Source organism: Chrysemys picta, chromosome 1 (genome assembly GCF_011386835.1).
Source record: "Chrysemys picta bellii isolate R12L10 chromosome 1, ASM1138683v2, whole genome shotgun sequence".
NCBI lineage: Eukaryota > Metazoa > Chordata > Testudines > Emydidae > Chrysemys > Chrysemys picta.
The window spans coordinates 354,055,092-354,075,876 of NC_088791.1; the positions used below are offsets into that span (position 1 = coordinate 354,055,092).

The 20,785-nt window shown below is 46.5% G+C and overlaps 1 protein-coding gene across 1 annotated transcript; it reads right to left on the minus strand.

Annotated features, from left to right (window-relative positions):
• Nucleotides 1-18,406: 18,406 nt before the first annotated feature.
• On the minus strand, nt 18,407-19,405 carry LOC135972361 (olfactory receptor 52E4-like). Its single transcript, XM_065550093.1, has one exon. The coding sequence runs from the start codon at nt 19,403-19,405 to the stop codon at nt 18,407-18,409; it is 999 nt and encodes a 332-aa protein (XP_065406165.1).
• Nucleotides 19,406-20,785: the final 1,380 nt, after the last annotated feature.

Consider the following 20,785-nt stretch of genomic DNA (forward strand, 5'->3'; position numbering starts at 1 on the left):
GGAAAATAAAAAATGAAACTGAATTACATTCAAATGGCCAGTTCCCATTCAGTACTATCTATAGACACTTAGAACTCCAAGAGGACTAATTCCCCAAAGCTGAGGAAAATTGTCAGCAAAACTGATTGTGAGGTAAAATGTGAACAGAAAAATATGAATGAAAATTGGTAATTCTTTGATAACAGTTTATTAGATAGTGGAAAAATCATGATTCCATAGTTAACAAAGTGAACAACTTTGGGTAAAAACCCATTTCAGTGGCAAAATGAAGGCAGAAATTGGGGCAGGGAAGCAATATGCAAAAAATAGGAAAAATGGATAATAGATAGCCAAGAATAGAAATCCGAAGTTATGAAAGTTGAGAAGGGAAGTTAAGACATCACGGAAAACTCCATGTTTGGCAGGGTTCTGGATCAAAAAAAGGGAGGTTATTAAGTATGTTAACAACAAGAGAAATCCTAGAAAAGTTTTATGTCAATTCCTTTGTTAAATGTAACGTATTAAAAAATAAAGGGAAAGATATTTTTAATAAAATAATTGACAAGGTTAAGAAACAATGGGAAAGCTGGTATGGTATTAGTTCAAAAAAAGTCTAGAAGGGTAAGTTATGCCTGTCACCAACAAGGTTTATGCAAAAGAGGCCTTGTCAAATAAACCTGATTTCATCCTTTTATGAGAGTACACATTGGTTGATAAAGGGTATACATTGGTTGACAAAGGGAACCACGCAGATGCAGCACACCTTGATTTCTCAGAGGCATGTGATTCAGTAGTGGAAAATACTGAGTTAAACAATTAAGACCCTAAAATATCAGTAGGGAGCATGTAAAATGGACTGGAAACTGGCTAACTGATGGATCTCAGAAAGCTGTAGTAATAGTCCTTCGTCAGTAAATGGGGCTGTTTGTAGTGGGGTTCTATAAGGATCACTTCTAGGCCTGATGCTAGTCAATATTTTAATCAATGATCTGAAAGAAAATAGAAAATCACTGCAGAGAAAATTTGAAGATGACCCAAAGATTGGCAGAGTGGATAGAATGAGGAGCCCAGGGCAGGCATCCCAACTGATATGGAGCATTGGTAAGAGGGACCCCCGCAAACAAACTCTTTTAATACAGTGAAATGCAAATTTATCCTCTCGGAAAAGGGAATGCAGGCAGGACCCACAGACTACAGCACTGTATTATGGAATGCAAGGACACTGGAAAGGATTTAGGGGTCATTGTGGACAACCAACTCATCGTGAGCTGCCAGTGCGACGGTGTAGCATAAAGGGATGAATTGGTCCTCGGATGGATAAACAGGGGAGGTGAGTTGCAGCAGGGGAAGGATTTTACCTCTGCACATGGCATTGGTGAAACAAACTGCATTCAGTTCTGGGGTGCACATTTGACAAAAAAGATGTTGAAAGAGGGGGCAGAAAAGGGCCACAAAAGAGCCACTTGGAGAGAGGACAGAAAAGAAACACAAAAATGATTGGCGGATAGAGAAAAAGCCGGACATTTAGACTTGAAGGTGTATATCTCTTTAACTTATCAAAAAGATGATCAAGCGGAGACTTTCATGGGGAGAGAACCATGGGTAATAATGGGCTCTGTAATCTACCAGAGAAAGGCAAGATCAAAGGGCTGGAAGTTGAAGCCAGGCAAATTCCAGCTAGAACTAAGGGCGAAATATTTAGCTCTGAGGGTGATTACGCATTGGGGGAGACTGAGAAGGGAAGTGTTGGATTCTCCAATTCCCCATGTTTTCAGATCCAGGTTTTTTTCTGGAAGATCTGCTTCATGGGTTGTTTACACTTAAAATGCTACAGCGTTACTGCCATAGCGCTTCAATATAGAAACTACCTACACAGATGGAAGGGATTCTCCCCTTAGCATAGCTAATCCCCGAGAGGTGGTAGCTAGATCGATGGAAGAATTAATCTCATGTTGTCTACACCGGGGCACAGATTATCCAACAAGTTCTTGGAATGTATTGGAGACAATTTTTTGTTCCAGAAGCTGGAGTAAGCTACTACAAGACAGGCTGTTCTACACTTGATTTTGACAAAGGAGGAGGAACTGGTTGAGAATTTGAAAGTGGAAGGCAGTTTGGGGGAAGGTGATCATGAAATGATAGAGTTCATTATTGTAAGCAATGGTAGGAGGGAAAACAGCAAAATAAAGACAATGGATTTCAAGAAGGCAGATTTTAGCAAACTGAGGTAGCTCATAGGTAAGATCTCATGGGAAGCAAATCTAAGGGGAAAAATAATAGAAGACAGCTGGCAGTTTTTCAGAAAAAAGAACAGGAGGACTTGTGGCACCTTAGAGACTAACAAATTTATTAGAGCATAAGCTTTCGTGGACTACAGCCCACTTCTTCATTATTAAGGGCACAGCAGCAATCTATCCCACTGTGTAGGAAAGATAGGAAACATGGCAAGAGACGACAATGACTTAACCAGGAGATCTTGAATGATCTAGAAACGAAAAAGGACCGAGCTGAATTGTTTTTGAAAGTTTCAGGCATAACAGTTAAGCTGACTTCTCGAATGAAGCTAGGAGAAAGTATGTGTTACTCATGTTGAAATATTGTTCTAGTGAGGAGCCCTAGTACCTCTAATCTTTCCAGCAGATAAAAGTCAGGTAACAGCCCTTCCCCCTGCTCCATTAACAGACAGAGCCCTGAAATACAAGAGGAGAGGGTGACAAGAGCTATGTCTGGTGTGAGGGATAGCTCAGTGGTTTGAACATTGGCCTGTTAAACCTAGGGTTGTGAGTTCAAGTTTTGAAGGGTCCATTTGGGGGTTTGGTCCTCCTTTGAGCAGGGGGTGGGACTAGATACCTCCTGAGGTCCCTTCCAACCCTGAGATTCTGTAAGCACACAGCTGGCTCCTGATGTTGTTGCTCAAAGGGGAGCTTTGCCTCACTGGGGTATGAGTGAATTACAGGCCGTGATCTAAGAATTTGCCCTTGTATTGCACATCTACTAACATCTTTCATCCTGAAGGATTCACTGTGCCACTGAAATGCACCATCCTGGGGCTGGAGGCCATCAGGCGGGATGAGCAGCGATGCACAGAAATCAGTGATATTTTGACCAGTGATTCTTTGGCAAACTCATCAATTATGGCAAGAGCCCTGGGATGTGTCATGGCTGTGCAGAGGAGAAAGGACCACAGACTTACTCTCTATCCCTCCACACCCACGTTACACAGGGTTTGAGATCAGGTGAGCTCCTCAGCAAGAGATGGGTACCTGTAAATTCTGAGACGGAAGTGTCCTTCCTGGGAATCACCCTCAGGTAGCCATGTCCCACACCTCTCTCAGCCCAGCATCTGCAGCAGCATCCCACGCCAAGAGCCGACACAGGGGTGTGCACAGTTTATAATATAGCTCTGTGTATTCCCAGTGGGGTTCGCTCAGCCTCTAGAGGAGAAGAGAACATCTGAATGTAAACAGGCTGGAGAAAAGCATGTCTCCACTTCTTTGCTAATTATCCAGCTTTAGGAGTAAACAGTAATTAAGGGACCTTCCCAAAGGGAGAGGAGAACTCCTGGGCTCTGTGCTGAGTCAGAGAGGAATTGGCTGTTTTGTGTATTTGTGTATATTTGTAAAATAGAGTTGATTATCAAGAAAATAAGGGATAATGCCTGGCTGTCCATAGGCTCTGGTACCCTGTAAATGCCCAGGATGGATGGATAGATAGGAGCAGGCAGATCTGGAGAAAGATGACTGAGGGGAAACATGAGCACTTTCTAAGACCATATGGGGCTGTCGCTGTGAGATCAGAGATCAATACATCTCTCTATCATCATACTGTGAAACACACTTCATTGAAGGATTTTCAAAACAGAACAGACGTAGGCTATGTCCACACTTGCAGATGTAACGATCCGGGAGTTAACCCCCCTCAGAGAGCGCTGCAGGGACAGGGCTGCTGTGTGTTCACACTGTGAGCTGCCAGCGCAATGACATGGCCACACTTGCGGCACTTGCAGCGGCATTCAGAGAGGTTCACTCTGTGCAGGTATCTCAAAGATCATCTCCTTCCCCTTCAGCCTCCAAGGTTTGGGGGAAGGGGGATGGGGGTCTTGGGGCAGCCTGGGTCCTGTTTCAATGCCCCAACATATATCGGTTCCCATCCCAGCAGTCCTTTTCCTTCCATCCTCATTTGGCGCCATCTTTCAACAGTTTTTGTACTGTACGCTCTGTCCATTTCTTCAGTCTTCGGGAACAGATCCTGAACTGTTGATGAATATGCTGATGGGTCTCTCTAACACTTCACGAATGGCAGTCCAGCTACTGCTTGAACGGCAAAGTGAGGATCAGGAGTCCGACGAAGATGTTGACACATGTAGAAGAGACAACACGAGCTTGCTTGTGGCATTCACGGACGTGCTGGCCACAGTGGAATGCCACTTTTGGGCTCAGGAGAAAAGCACTGAGTGGTGGGATCAAAAAATCAAAGAATATCTGGGTTGGAAGGGACCTCAGGAGGTCATCTAGTCCAACCCCCTGCTCAAAGCAGGACCAATCCACAACTAAATCATCCCAGCCAGGACTTTGTGAAGTCTGATCTTAAAAACCTCTAAGGAAGTAGGTTTTCCACCACCTCTCTAGATAACCCATTCCAGTGCTTTATCACCCTCCTAGTGAAAAAGCTTTTCCTAATATACAACCTAAACCTTCTCCACTGCAACTTGAGACCATTGCTCCTTGTTCTGTCATCTGCCACCACTGAGAACAGTCTAGATCCATCCTCTTTGGAACCCTCTTTCAGGTAGTTGAAAGCAGCTATCAAATCCCCCCTCATTCTTCTCTTCGGCAGACTAAACAATCCCAGTTCCCTCAGCCTCTCCTCATAAATCATGTGCTCCAGACGCCTAATAATTTTTGTTGCCCTCCACTGGACTCTTTCCAATTTTTCCACATCCTTCTTGTAGTGTGGGGCCAAAAACTGGACACTGTACTCCAGATGAGGCCTCACAAATGCCAAAGAGAGGGGAATGATCACATCCCTGAATATGCTGGCAAGCTCCTACTTATACAGACTAAAATGACATTAGCCTTCTTGGCCACAAGGGCACACTGTTGAACTCATATCCAGCTTCTCATCCACTGTAACCCCTAGGTCCTTTTCTGCAGAACTGCTGACTAGCCACTCGGTCCCTAGTCTGTAGCAGTGCATGAGATTCTTCCATCCTAAGTGCAGGACTCTGCACTTCTCCTTGTTGAACCTCATCAGATTATTTTTTGGCCCAATCCTCTAATTTGTCTAGGTCCCTCTGTATGCTATTCCTACCCTCCAGCGTATCTACCAGTCCTCCCAGTTTAGTGCCATCTGCAAACTTGCAGAGGGTGCAATCCATGCCATCCTCCAGATCATTAATGAAGACTATATCACCATGCAAGTCTGGGATGATGATCAGTGGCTGCAGAACTTTTGTATGAAAAAAGCACTTGCATGGGACTGTGATGAGCTGGCCCCCACCCTGTGGTGCAAGCACATGAGAATGAGAGCTGCCCTGGTGATGGAGAAGTGCATGGTGATCGCACCGTGGAAGCTGGCTACTCCAGAGAGCTACCGATTGGTAGCTAACCAATTTGGAGTATGGAAGTCGATCGTTGGACTCATGTTGTTGCAAGTTTGCAGGGACATTAATCCCATCCTGCTCAGAAAAAAAAAAAAACTTGACTCTGGGCAACGTGTGTGACATTGTGAATGGCTTTGCACAGATGGGTTCCCTAACAGTGGACAGGCGATAGGTGGCACGCATATTCCAATTCTGACACCAGACCATCTAACCTGAGTATATTAATAGGAAGGGGTATTTCTCGATGTTTCTCCAGGTCCTTGTGGATCAACGTGGGTGTTTCATGTACATTAACGCAGGCTGGTCCAGAAAGATGCACGACCCACAAATCTTTCGGAACACAGGCCTGGTCAGGAAGCTGCAAGCTGAACCTTTTCTCCCGGAGAAGAAGATCACTGTAGGGGAAGTCGAAATGCCCATTGTGATCCTGGGAGACCCCACATACCCCTTGATGCCGTGGCTCATGAAGCCAAACATGGGGAGCCTTGACAGCAGCTCACTCAGTCTTAGACTGCTGAGGCTCAGCACTTGGAGGCTGAATTTGAACAGCCAGAGACCAGGGCTATTGGAGGGGCCCAGCGCAGAGCTGTGAGGATCAGAATTGCCTTGAGGCAGCAATTCGTTGCTGAAATCCAGTCATGTTTGGTGCCCTGCACGGGAGTGCAGTGGTCCCATGGCTATTAGGTGTCTGTGATTGCTCCATAGGATGCACTGATTAGCAGTGCCTGTTGCTTTTCTGGGCTGTGCTTGCTTTCAATTATTGCAATAACGAACGCTTTCAAATGCATGTATTAATATTTTAAAAAATGTGGAGACACACATGGGAAGTCACATCTCTGCAGTGTGGGGGAAGGGTGGAGGGAGGTGGTGTGGAGGGGTCTGGATGATTACAGATTTGTGTATATACAGGTGTCATATGCAGCCTTGCTGTCTGGAGTGCCGGGCAATGGGCGCTGTCCTTTATACAGGCTGAACTGCGGCTCTTCAGATGTTAATATGCGGCTCCTTGTATAGGTTCCAACTCCGGGGCTGGAGCTACAGGCGCCAACTTTCCCGTGTGCCGGGGGGTGCTCACTGCTCAACCTTTGGTTCTGCTGCAGGCCCTGCCCCCACTCCACCCCTTCTACCCCTCCCCTGAGCTTGCCATGCCCTTGCTCCTCTCCCTCTCTCCCAGAGCTTCCTGCATGCCACAAAACAGCTGATCGGGTGGTGCGGGGAGGGAGCGGGAGGAGCCGATCGGTGGGGCTGCCGGTGGGCAGGAGGCACTGGGAGCTGCTGACGTATTTCTGTGGCTCTTTGGCAAAGTACATTGGTAAATTCTGGCTCCTTCTCAGGCTCAGATTTGCCACCCCTGACATAGGGGCACAAGGGAAAGTGTTTTGGGAGAAGGACTGCAAGGGGGTGCAGGCGCGGAGCTGCTCCACATACAGTGATAGAGGAACCTGAATCGAGTCTGCTCAGCCCTCACTAATGTTTAGGAGCGACTCCATGGTTTATTGGCATCAGTTTGCGCTCTCCTGACATGTACCCTCCTTTCACTGTCCTGGTCACTCGTGAATTTTTTGATTTTCAGCAAGGGACTTCTGCATAAGTTCATGCAGAAGGTCTTCTTTGCTTTTCTGAGGCCACTGCCGTTCGGCCAGCGAAAATGAGGAGGACTGTCATACTCAGGTTGCATTTATGAACCCAAAATGCAACATTTTACAGAGGCACCATTGTTAACACTAGGCAGAGCAATGATACAGCTGATCACAAAGACAAGCACAATTCACTTACCTAGCACAAACACAAACTACCTCTCCCAAGGTGAGGCCAACTAAAACATGGGACTTTTGATCTCATCAGAGCTCATGGAGGCATAGAGCAACATGTCCAGAGGAGACTAAGGATAGAACAAGCAGCAATGGGCTTAAACTGCAGCAAGGGAAGTTTAGGTTGGACATTAGGAAAAAGTTCGTAACTGTCATGGTGGTTAAACACTGGAATAAATTGCCTAGGGAGGTTGTGGAATCTCCATCTCTGGAGATATTTAAGAGTAGGTTAGATAAATGTCTATCAGGGATGGTCTAGACAGTATTTGGTCCTGCCATCTGGCAGGGGACTGGACTCGATGACCTCTCGAGGTCCCTTCCAGTCCTAGAATCTATGAAACCAATGGGACAAACTCAAAGCTGACAAAAATAGCCAGATCCCTCAAATTGACCTGGTGTTACCTGGGGACAGGAGAATAGAACCAGCACTCTTAAGAAGGTCCCAGAGAACTAGTAGTGGTGTACTCTTAAACTTGTGATGAATCTGTTATTGATTCTAAGTTGTGTTTTAATGAAAATTATCATGTTTAGTATAAAGAAGTGGACATGGGATGTTAAATATGTTAAATGTTCTTTTCTTAATTGTTACTGTATTTTATATAATATAATGCTGGTAATTCTCTCTATTTTGGGAGCAAGGACTCATATCCTTTTGATGGCCAGTTCCAACAGGGTGGTGCATAAGCCAGGAAAGTTGCACAAAAGAGCGGGAGTGTTGACCTCCTTACATCTATTAGGAATTCTTGAAAGGACTCATTTTACTTTTTTCTTCTAAGGTGAAGTTTTTACACTTTGAATATTTTGCTCTTTTGCTGTTCTCAAGTCTCTCCAAATTTCTGCAGAAGCGCGTAATAATCTGCTCCGTTTGCTTGACTGAAGCTAGGTCTACACCACAGACCTTACAGTGGCACAGCTGTACCGCTGAAGATACACTGCTGTAAGGTCTTTCTCCCATATGACCACTTTAGGCCTATAGGAGAAAGTTCTCCTGCCGTCATCACCAAACCACCCTGTCACAGGGTCCGCACAGGTTTCTGCCTTCTTGCCCTGTGCTTAGGCTGGTAAAATAAGAGTTCTCATGTCTTCTTCTGGTGTTTCACCCTTCTGCTTTATTTTACAGTGCCACCGTGCAGTCCCCTTTATCCCCCAACAGTTATCCCCTTTCTAACCCGTTCCAAGGTCTCTTGGCCCTTGAGGCTCCCTTCCTGTGGTGAGGAGACAGAGCTGTAGCCTCCTGTCCCCTCCCAGGCTAGCCGCCCAACTGAGTTTTGTTCAGGGCTTTTATAGCCCTCCCAGCCTTCAGCCCAGCTGTTGCTGCTTAGCTCAGACTATTGCAGTGAGCCAGCCCTCGTTAGGGCCTGCACTTGGGCTCCCCGCTGGCTGCTTTGAACTTCTGCCCCTGGCCTTTCTGCCTGAAAGCAGGGCTTAGCCAGCATTTTAGCAGGGCACTCAAGGGGTTTCACCCATGCCCTGCCACACACCCCAACCAATCATTTCCTGCTCACGTAGCATTCAACACACTGGCACTTTTGTTTGTTTTTTTTCACACCCCTGACTGAAAAAAGTTTTATTGACAAAAGTGTTTGTCATAAACATACAGCTAAGGGTAGCTAAAGGTAGCATAAAATCCCTCTTGAGCCTAGAAAGGGTTAATTCCTCTTCTACCTGCAAAGGGTTAAGAAGCTCAGATAACCTGGGTGGCATCTTACCAAAAGGACCAATAAGGGGAGAAGATACTTTCAAATCTGTGGGGGAAGATTTTTTGTCTGTTTCTCCCGGAGTCAGCAAGGAAACAGGGCAGGGAAAATACATCTCCCTAAGCCATATCTGAACTAAGCATCTACTATTGCAGAAATAGTAAGTAATAGAAAGAAATGCGTTAGATTATCTTTTGTTTTAGCTTGTGAATTTTCCCTGTGCTAAGAGGGAGGTTTATCCCTGTTTTTGTAACTTTAAAATTTTGCCTAGAGGGGAAATCCTCTGTGTTTTTGAGTCTTTTGTTATTCTGTAAAGTACTTACCATCCTGATTGTACAGAGGTGATTCTTTAACCTTTTCTTTAATTAAAATTCCTCTTTCAAGAACCTGATTGACTTTTTTATTGTTCTTAAGATCCAACAGTTTGGGTCTGTGTTCACTTGTACTAATTGGTGAGGATATTATTCTCAAGCCTCCCCAGGAAAGGGGGTTTAGGGGATTGGGGGAATATTTGGGGAAGGTAGGGCTCCACGTGGCCCTCCCTGAATGTTTGTTTAAATCACTTGGTGGTGGCAGAGATACTAAGGCAAGGAAGGAATTTGTGCCTTGGGGAAGTTTTTAACCTAAGCTGGTAAAAATAAGCGTAGGGGGTCTTTCATGCGGGTCCCCACATCTGTACCCCAGAGTTCAGAGTGGGGAAGGAAGTTTGACATGGTGGCAGCACGGTGGGATCATTTTGAACCAAAAGCCCAGTAGGATTTTAAAAGGACAATTCCCCACCCCACCCCCCTCATTTTTTTGGCTGCTTAGAAAGCAGAGAGGGTTTTTTTAAGCTGTGAGCAGCTGGAGTTTTTTTTTTCTCTTTCTGAGGGTAGGGTAGTTAACTTCCTGCAAAGGAATTCACAAGTGAGTGGTTTTTTTTTTTTTCATTCTAGCTCTCGGGTTAAGCTCGGTTAAGCAGAAAGGCTAGGATGACAAAAAGTGACATCCAGAAAAGAATTGGAATTAGCCAGATTTGAAACTGAGGAAAGAATAAAAGAACATGATAGACAGATGGTCAGGGAAGAAGCGGCCCAGAAGAGAGCTATGGAGGCAGAAAAATCCAGGGAAGAAACTGCCCACAAGAGAGCTGTGGAGGCAGAGGAAACCACCCACAAGAGGGCTATGGAGGCCCAGAGGTAGGCCCAGAAGCATGAACTGGAGTTAGAGAGGGCAAGGGTTAAGCAGAATATACCAGACAACCCTAGCAATCCTTCTCCAGGTACCACTTCCAATCCCAGAAAGTTCCCCACCTACAAGGGAGGCGATGATACAGATGCCTTCTTAGAAAATTTTGAAAGGGCCTGCCTTGGGTACAGCATCTCTACAGACCAGTATATGGTGGAGCTGAGACCGCAGCTCAGCGGACCCTTAGCAGAGGTGGCAGCTGAAATGCCTAAGGAACACATGAACAGCTACGAACTTTTTAAAAACAAGGCCCGACTCAGATGGGGCTAACACCCGAGCATGCCCGTCAGCAGTTCAGAGCGCTGAAGTGGAAACCAGACCTGGCATTTTCCCAACACACTTACCACATTGTAAGAAATTGGGATGCCTGGATATCAGGAGCAAGTGTTAAATCTCTGGAAGATCTGTTTTTCCTAATGCAAATAGAGCAGCTCTTAGAGGGTGTTCCTGTGGAAATAGAAAGGTATATCCTAGATGGGAAGACCAAAACTGTAATTGAGGTGGGGGAGATTGGAACCAAATGGGTGGAGGTGGCAGAAAACTATAAAAAACTAGTAGCAGTTTGAGCAAATATCAGAAGGGCAACCTGAAACAATACTCTACCACCGGGGGCAGTCCAAGGCCCCACCTATATCCCAAGGAAAACCCCAAATCCCTTATCGTACCACCACACCAGTCTCAAGCAAACCACCTCATCCCAGTGACCAGTCAGCTGGGCAATGTTTTAAATGTAATGAGCTGGGGCATATAAAGGCCCACTGCCCCAAGATCCCCAACCGATTAAAGTTCATTACACCACAATCACACCAAAGATCCCCAGGCCCAGATGCCTCTCAAATACCCTCAGAGCAAAGGGAAACCGTGAGTGTGGGTGGGAAGAAGGTTATCGCATGGAGGGACACTGGAGCACAAGTGTCAGCTATCCACCAATTCTTAGTGTACCCTAAATGCATCAACCCAGAGACCCAGGTAATGATTCAACCCTTCATGTCAAACTCTCTAAACTTGCCTACAGCCAAGTTGCCTGTCCTGTACAAGGGCTTGTCAGGAATGTGGGCTTTTGCAGTCTATGATGATTATCCCATTCCCATGCTGCTGGGGGAAGACTTGGCCAACCATCTGAAGGTAGCGAAGAGGGTGGGAATGGTCACGCGCAGCCAGGCTAAGCAAACCTTCACACCTGGCGCCGTTCCTGCGCCTTCTACAAGGGCCCAGCCTGTGTTACCAGAGACCCAGACTGAGGTGGTGGAACTGGACCCCATGCCCATGTCTGCGGCAGCAGTAGTGGATGCAGTCGCAGAGACCTAGACACAGCCAGTCCCAGAAATTGAACTGGCGGAGCAACCAGCACTAGAACCATTGCCAGCCCTGAATCCAGTGCTTGCAACCCCATCTACAAATCCAATGCCAGAGGGCACCAGCGAGCCTGACCTGGCAGAAGCAGATAAACCTATGCAAGAGGCTCAGCAGGAGCCTGAGATACAACATAGTGCACCAGCGGAGAGCGGTTCACAGTCAATGGAAACAGTCCCATCACTTACATCCCATCCAGGGGGACCAAGCCCAAGTTCACAATTCAATGGGGAACTGATGTCTCCAGCATCAAGGGAACAGTTCCAGGCCGAACAGGACACAGATGACAACCTCCAGGGAACTTGGACGGCGGCAAGGAACAACCCACCGCCTCTCAGCTCTTCTAACTGATCCTGGTTTGTTGTAGAAAGAGGACTTTTATACAAGGAAACTCTTTCTGGTGAACACCAGGAAGACTGGCACCTGCAAAGACAGTTGGTAATTCCAAATAAGTACCGGGTAAAGCTCTTGAGCTTAGCCCATGATCATCCCAGTGGCCATTCCCGGGTGAACAGGACCAAAGACCGTTTGGGGAAGTCATTCCACTGGGAGGGAATGGGCAAGGACGTTTCTAATTATGTCCAGTCTTGTGAGGTGTGCCAAAGAGTGGAAAAAAACCAAGACCAGGTCAAAGCACCTCTCCAGCCACTCCCCATAATCGAGGTCCCATTTCAGCGAGGAGCTGTGGTTATTCTGGGTCCTTTCCTGAAAAAGACATGCAGAGGAAAGCAGTACATACTGACTTTCATGGATTTTGCCACCCGATGGCCAAAAGCAGTAGCTCTAAGCAACACCGGGACTAAAAGTGTGTGCCAGGCATTAACGGACATTTTTGCCAGGGTAGGTTGGCCCTTCGACATCCTTACAGATTTGGGAACTAATTTCCTGGCAGGAACCATGAAAAGCCTTTGGGAAGCTCCTGGAGTGAATCACTTGGATGCCACCCCTTACCACCATCAAACCAATGGCCTGGTGGAGAAGTTTAATGGAACTTTGGGGGCCATGATACGTAAATTTGTAAATGAGCACTCCAATGATTGGGACCTAATGTTGCAACAGTTGCTACTGGCCTACAGAGTTGTACCACAACCCAGTTTAGGGTTTTCACCATTTGAACTTATGTATGGCCACAAGGTTAAACATGATTATACCCCAACCATGATATTAAAATTGTGTGGTACCACATATATATATTTTTATGTGTTTCCTACAGCAAACACTTTAAATACAAGCATAGAGCCCACACTTATAACTTCAAATATAAAAATGATACATGCATACAAATAGGATGAATATATTCAGTAGATCATAACCTTTGCAAAGCTATGTTACATGGCGTATCTAGCATAAATCCTATTCCAGTTATGTCAGATTTACACTCATAAGCATATTTCCATAAACAAATAGAGTGCAAAAACACAGCCTTCTCCTGAGCTTACTACCAGAGACTTGGACACTGCCCATGGTGGAGGAAGTACATGTGAAATCCCTGTTTGTGTCTGGTCACTCCCCCTTTCAGTACCTTTAAATCTTGTGATGTCATTCTTAGATGTCCTAACAAGGTGTGGGGTTCCTGGTCCCTGGGTGCAGTATTGCTAACAGAATGCAGATAGTAATATCTGTTCAAGTGGCGGTGTCTTGGCATTTAGCCACCAATGCCATGAGGCCTGTGCCTTAGTTTCCCCTTCCACACAGCAGCGAAGGCCTGTTAAGCTTTTGCTGCTCAGCCAACTTCCAGCCTGTTTACAGGTATAGGCTGAAAAGCAACATGCTCGTGGGACTGTTTTGTCACCATCCCTAGCATGAAGAAATATTTTTTCCACAAATCAGGTATGTTACGTATCTTTAAAAGGGTTTACCATTAGTATTAACTCCTTTGTCTTGACCCGTAGATAAAATACCAAAAGGCACAAGATTAACAGCCAACTTATGACGGACAGACTTTGTTCACCCAGCCTGGCTTGCCCAGTGTTCACTGTATTTCCCAGTCCCTTTGTGTACCATGGTAGGTGCTCAGATACAGAGTCTTCGGCCTCTTTGCTGAAGGCTCTCAATTCAGGCATGTGTTTGAGGCTTTGGCAAGGAAAGGGTGAACTACAACAATGGCTTCCCTTGGCCCCTCCCTCCGGAATCTCTTTGTGTTGGGCCCCACCCCCTTGTGAAGCTTCCCAAATGCAAAGTTTTCCTTCTTCCAGCCTTGAAGAGACAGTGTGATCTCCCACAAGGGTAGCAGGAACAACATTCTTTAATGGAGTGCTTTGGATTGGTAAGATCCCCTCGGTCACCCCACTCTCTGTTCCCAAAAGGTCATCTGGGGGGGGGGGGAGGGGCGCTCCCCTCCAGGAGATCTGACCCCCAGTTTTCCCTTAAACCCTGATCCACAAGAGAGGGGTCTGGCATTTCAGATGCAGATTTTTCACCCTCCTCCTGGGGAAAAGCCTCCCTATGAATGGTGGGCAGACTCTCTACCCCCACCTCCCCACCTTCCATCTGGACGTCCCTCTCTGGGTTCCCCTCTGAGGCAGACACTCCTGTGTCCCCCAAAAGGGAAGGTGATCCTGATTCAGCTGTGGGCTCACAGCGACCAGCTATGACAGAACCTTCACTGGCCAGCCAAATCCCGCCCCTTTCACTCAGGTTGGGCTTGTTTCCAGTTACAGAGCCCTTGGGGTCTGTTCCCACCACAGCGGTCATCAGCTTCCATCTTTGGGATACATGATTCTGTGAACCACAGGGCAGGACCTGTCCCCTGCTGACCTGAAACTTTCTGGCAGTCAGCAGCAGGGAAGGCCTCCCTGTAACAAGGTGGACCATCCCGCTGCCTCGGGGAGATGATCACAGGACAGTAGCTGGCTCTATCCTGCCCTTTCCGTAGAGACTTGCCTTGAGCCCTGGGGCTACAGGAACTAGTTACAACCATCCCTGCCCCCAAGCTGCATCTTCACTGCTACAGAGAAATTAAAGAGAGACTCTCCTATTCCCCCAGCAGCACTTGTGACTTTACTCTCCCCTCTGGGACTTTCAGCCCAAGATTCCTTCTTGCTGCTAAGAAATCCTGGGACAGATTCTGCCACATCAAAGAAATCATTCCCCAGTAGAAACAGTGCAAAATTGTGTGCCACTACCACAACAGTCAGTTCAGCCTGCAAATCACCAGTTTCCATGTGTACTTTAGCTAAATGTGCAAAGACTTTGTAACCTCCCACCAATTCTAATTCTGCCATTTTCCCTGATAACAAATCCTTCTCCTGGATCAGGTCCCTCCTGACCACAGAAATCTCTGCACCTGTGTCTCTCCATCCTTGGAGTACTTTGATATTAAGTTTAACAGCATGCATATTCTCACTGCTTGGTTGGGGAGAAGCAACCTTTACAAATCATGTGTTGAAAGAGACATTAGCCTGGGATACCCCTGTGTTCTGAGAAACAGCAGCTTCATATTACCTGCTGCCTGTTCCCACTCAGCCCAGGACAATTATTCCTCAGATGCTCAGTGGACTTACAAAGAGAGCACCTTCTGGGCTCCTCTGCTTGTACAGGAGATTCGGGATGAGTACCAGGGGAATGAGGAGGTGAACGCCCAGCCTCCTTTCCCCCAAGAGTAAAACAGTGATTCTGCTTTCCACCAACCCTGCACCCCTCTGCCAGTGGTTTATGTTTAATTGCAGCTTGTGGCTGCTCAAAAGAGTCTGCAAACTCAGCTAATTCACCCACTGCATTTACCTTTTTGTCCGACAAATATTGTTTTACATCGTCACTGCACGTATTTCGGAACTGTTCCTGAGTAACCAAGTTACACATTTCTTTCAAGCCTCTAATGGCTTTTCCCCTCACCCACTTTTCTAACAAATTTCTCATTTCATTTACATAAGCCCCATTACTCAATCCAGATCCCCTCTTAAGACTCCTGAATTTAATTGTCATCCAGGTGTTGGTTGCACCAGACATCCACCAGGGAGTGATGATTGATGATCTCTCTGAGGATGCCTGCAGCAGCCTGGCTGCTCTCGATCCCTGAGCGATTCTGGTCCTCTAAGATGGTATTAAAATCCCCACCCAGGACCAGGCACTAGTGAGGATCCAAGGTGCCGAGGATGGCAGACACCTGTTGATAGAAGCACACCCACTCTGGGTCTGCATTTGGGGGTAGACATTGAACAGATTCAATGTCAGCCCCTCCACACAGGCCTGGAGGTTCAGCAGGCAACCTGGGATGACCACGGCAACTCCCAGCATCTCAGGATCTAGGTCGGGGGAGAACAGGGTGGCCACCTCAGCTGAATGAGTGTTGAGGTGTCTACAAAATACCTGGTCCCTCCACTCCAGCCGCCAACTAGTCTCGGTGGCTGCATCCATGGGGGTTTCCTGCAGGGAAACCACAGAGTATCCTACAACACAAAGGAAGGAGAGCACCTGGCAACTGTGGAGACCCACTGTAGATCCTCTGGTGTTCAATGTTGAAAAGGTGGTTGGCTTCATTCTCAGGGCTGAGGAGGATCCTCGCGGGCAGGAGGATCCCCAGCCGGCCTTGCAGAAATCACTGATGAACCTGGAAGGCTTGTCACAGAAATTGCAAACCCACCGGTAGACCAGGATATCCTGCCTTCCGGTTCCCTTCCACTCCTCCAAAACAGCCCTTGTGGCTAAGAGGACAAGATGGAAGTCTCCCCAATGCTGGAGAGGGAGCTTCACCTTACCCTTGTGTCAAGGCTGTATCCCCACTTTGAACTTTAGAGTACAATGTGGGGGCCTGCATGAAGACTTCTAAGCTTAACTACCAGCTTAGCTCGGGTCCGCTGCCACCATCTCAAAGCTAATTCCCTTCCCTGGGAAGCCTAGAGAAACCATTCACCAATTCCCTGGTGAATACAGATCCAAACCCCTTGGATCTTAAAACAGGGAGAAATTAACCATTCCCCTCCTTCCTCCCACCAACTCCTGGTGAATACAGATCCAACCCCCTTGGATCTAAAACAAGGAGAAATCAATCAGGTTCTTAAAAAGAAGGCTTTTAATGAAAGAAAAAGGTAAAAATCATCTCTGTAAAATCAGTATGGAAATTAACCTTACAGGGTAATCAAACTTAAAGAGCTCAGAGGACTCCCCTCTAGTCTTAGGTTCAAAGTACAGCAAACAAAGATAAACGCTCTAGTAAAAGGTACATTTACAAGTTGAGAAAACAAAGGAAAACTAACACGCCTTGCCTGGCTATTTACTTACAAGTTTGAAATAGGAGAGACTTGTTTAGAAAGATGTGGAGAACCTGGATTGATGTCTGGTCCCTCTCAGTCCCGAGAGCGAACGCCAACCCAAAAACAAAGAGCACAAACAAAAGCCTTCCCCCCCCCCCAAGATTTGAAAGTATCTTGTCCCCTTATTAGTCCTTTAGGTCAGATGCCAGGCAGGTTACCTGAGCTTCTTAACCCTTTACAGGGAAAAGGATTTTGGAGTCTCTGGCCAGGAGGGATTTTATAGTACTGTACACAGGACAGCTGTTACCCTTCCCTTTATAGTTATGACACCTTGAAATGACAGGTGTCCACCAGAACACAGTGAAGCTCATCCCGCAGCACAGTGGGGGACGGGTAGTAGACCCATGATGATCCTCTGGCTGGCCCCTGTTATGGCCCTGTGTCCTATGGAGCTGGGCAAAGAGACCACTGGTGCTGTGACTGTGCCGGTGGCACTGTGCAAGCCATCTCTACCTCCAGAAAGGGTAAGGGAGCTGTAGGGAAGAGAGCAGCCCCTTAAGCATCAGGGAGCGGAGACTAGAAAATCCCCCCGGAGGTTCGCCCAAAGACAGGGGAAATGAGACAATCCCTGGGCGGCAATGGTATGGAATATGGAGAGGACAAAAATGAGTAGAGCTTCTCTCATCCCTCCCCTCCTGCCTCCGCTCTGTGCCTGTGGCTAGGGGTCGGGCCAACCTGAACTAATGGTTTCTTCTGCTGCTCCAGCCAGGGTGCCCTGGGCTCTTCCGTTACCTCGACAATTCCTACAGGGGCTGGAGGTTGAACTGGAGGCAGCCTGGGATCGGGGCTTCTATCCCCTTCTGCCAAGCTACTCCAGATGAATCAGATGAGGATTGCCATGTTCTGTTCATTCCCTCTGAAGCACCTGGCACTGGGCACTGTCAGAAAACAGGCTAGTGGGCTACATGGACCATTGGTTTTACCCAGTATGGCCATTCTGATCTTATTTAGACCCCAGATGTATCTGCCTCCTGCTGTAACACACTATACGCCATTCCCCTCCTGGATCAGAGATAGATCAGACGGGGTCTCTCTCTCCACAGAGTTAGTAACAAAGTAAGAATAAACATTAAAATGTTAATATGAAGTAGTGCCCGTTAAGTGACTTGCCATAAGATGTGAGAACATTTTTGTTTTAGAGATGATTGGGTCACACTGACAAGGGGAGGAGAAGACAGGAGCAAGTGACGGGGGCAGGGCCTTGGGGAGAAGACACACAGCAGGGTGGAGGCTTGACAGAAGAGATGGGGCAAGATTGCAATTTCAGGGATCCAGCTACCAGCAATTAGAAAGGTGGCAACCAAGTGTAGTGTACATAGACTAATTCCCCAGTTCATCACATTGACACAGCACAGTAAGGACAGGAAAGGGTTTAATCTCAGTGTGATTGTCCAGTAAGTGATTCAGGGAAGAGGCCCCAGCACCATGCACCAGCCAGATCTGCACAGAGCTCAATCTGAGAGCCAGAGCAAATAGAGAAAAAACTTAGGTCTCTTTATGAGTAAAAAGCTGGAGCAGCCTGCCCCGGATCTGTTTGGTCCTCACCCCATAATTGATGGGGTGTAGCATGGGAGGCACCAGCAGGTACATACTGGCAATGAGAACGCGCAAATGCAGTGGCACATTCTGGCCAAACCGCTGCGTGAGGGAGGAGAATAAAATTGGGATGTACAAAGCTGAGATGGCACAAAGATGAGAGATGCAGGTCCCAAAAGTTTTCAGCCGGGCATCCCTTGTGGGGAGGCGGAAGATGGCCCTGAGGATCAGAGTATAGGACACGGCGATAAAAAAAACATCCATTCCGATCTCAGAGAAAAGATTAAACAGGCCATAGTAACTACTGATGCGGATGTCAGCACAGGCCAGGTTCACCACAGCCATATGCTCACAATAGAAGTGGGGGATGATGTTGGTTCTGCAATATGGCCACCGCCTCGCCAGGAAGGGATAGGGTAATGTGAGTATGCCACTGCGCAGCACCACGGCCAGGCCTATCTTGGCAACAACAGAGTTTGTCAGGATTGCGGAATATCTCAGAGGATTGCAGATGGCCACGTAGCGATCAAAAGCCATGGCCATGAGGATTCCAGACTCCATCGTTGAGAAGCAGTGAATGAAGTACATCTGTGTGAGGCAGGCACTGAAACTGATCTCCCTGGAATTGAACCAGAAGATGCTCAGCATTTTGGGTACGGTGGATGTGGACATGACCAGGTCAGTGACGGCCAGCATGCAGAGAAAATTGAACATGGACCCCTGGAGGCTCGGCTCCGTCTTCACGATGAGCAGGATAGTAAAATTCCCCAACAAGGCTATGGCATACATAGCACAGAAGGGGATGGAGATCCAGATATGGGCTGCCTCTAGGCCAGGAATACCAAGTAGGATGAAAGTGGAGGGGTTGCTGAAGTCGGTTGTGTTGGAATCTGACATGGAGTAGCGGAGAAAGTGTCCAACTCTGAGGCATAAGGGTGGTTCCTTCATGTACCGTACGTTCCCCTGACTTTCAGTGTGTTTCCAGGGTCTTGGGTGATGGTCTCAGTTGAAATGCCTGAATGGAGAGACAATGTTAATATGAGACACTACATGAACTAGTGGAGGCTGTTCTCATGGGAGAAGCAGATTGATCACTCTTCACACACTGAAAAATGACATTTTCATTATTCAAAGAAAATAACTATGAACAATGAACCTACTAAATCCAATTCCATATTTTGTGGTGCTCCCTGGATTAATAATTCATACACTTTATGGTGGGGGAACCTTAAGAAGCACCAGCAGGAGACAAAAGTGTGGATACTGGTTATCCATCACTGGTTAATGAGAGCCAGGATAGGGAGTCCATACAGTTGGGAGTTCCTCATTGATCCAGTTGCTCAAAATCTGAGAGTGGAAAAAAAAAAAAAACTTTGGGGAAGACATGTGCTGGGAGAAACATCCCAACTAGAACATACCTCAGGGGAAAGACCTGGGCACCATTGATAGCAGCTCAAGAGAAACACCTGCTCATTTGCAGCAGTGGACAGAAGAAAAGAATGTTCAGATCCCTAAGATATGGGATGGAGAATAACATGTTCAGGGATATTTGATCAGTTTTGGTCATCTATTAAGGATATAACATATATTAAAGGGATTTCCAAGACAGGGTCTGAGAATGAGGGAGGTTGCCATATGGAAACATACAGAAAAGTCTGGGACTCTTTAGTTTACACAAGAGACAAAGAAAAGAGCATATGATATAGGAGAGGGAAACAAAAAATTAAACTGATTTACATTCAAATGGACGATTTCCACCCAGTACTATCTATAAACACTTAGTGCTCCAAGAGGACTAATTCCCCAAAGCTGAGGAAGATTGTCAGCAAAACTGATTGAATGAAAATTGTTCTTTTTTTTAGAACAGTTTATTAGATAGCAGAAAAATCATGATTGCACAGTCAACAAAGTGAACAACTTTGGGTAAAAACCCAATTCAGTGGTAATGTGAGGGCAGCAATGGGGAGGGGAAGGGGCGGCAATATGTAACAAAGAGAAAAAATGGAAAATAGATAGCCAAGAATAAAAATTGTAAGTTATGAAAATTGATAAGGGATGTTAAGACATCAGGGAAAACTCCATGTTTGGCAGGGCTATGGATCACAAAAAGGAGGTTATTAACTATATTAAAAAAAGAGAAATCCTAGAAAAAGTTTTATATCAATTCCCGTGTTAAATTATTAAAAATAAAGGGAAAGCTTTTGGGGTTTTTTTTAATACAAGAATTGACAAGGTTAAGAAACAATGGAAAAGCTGGTATGGGATTAGTTCAAAAAGAAGTCTAGAAATGTAATTAATTCCTGTCACCAACAGGGTTTATGGAAAACA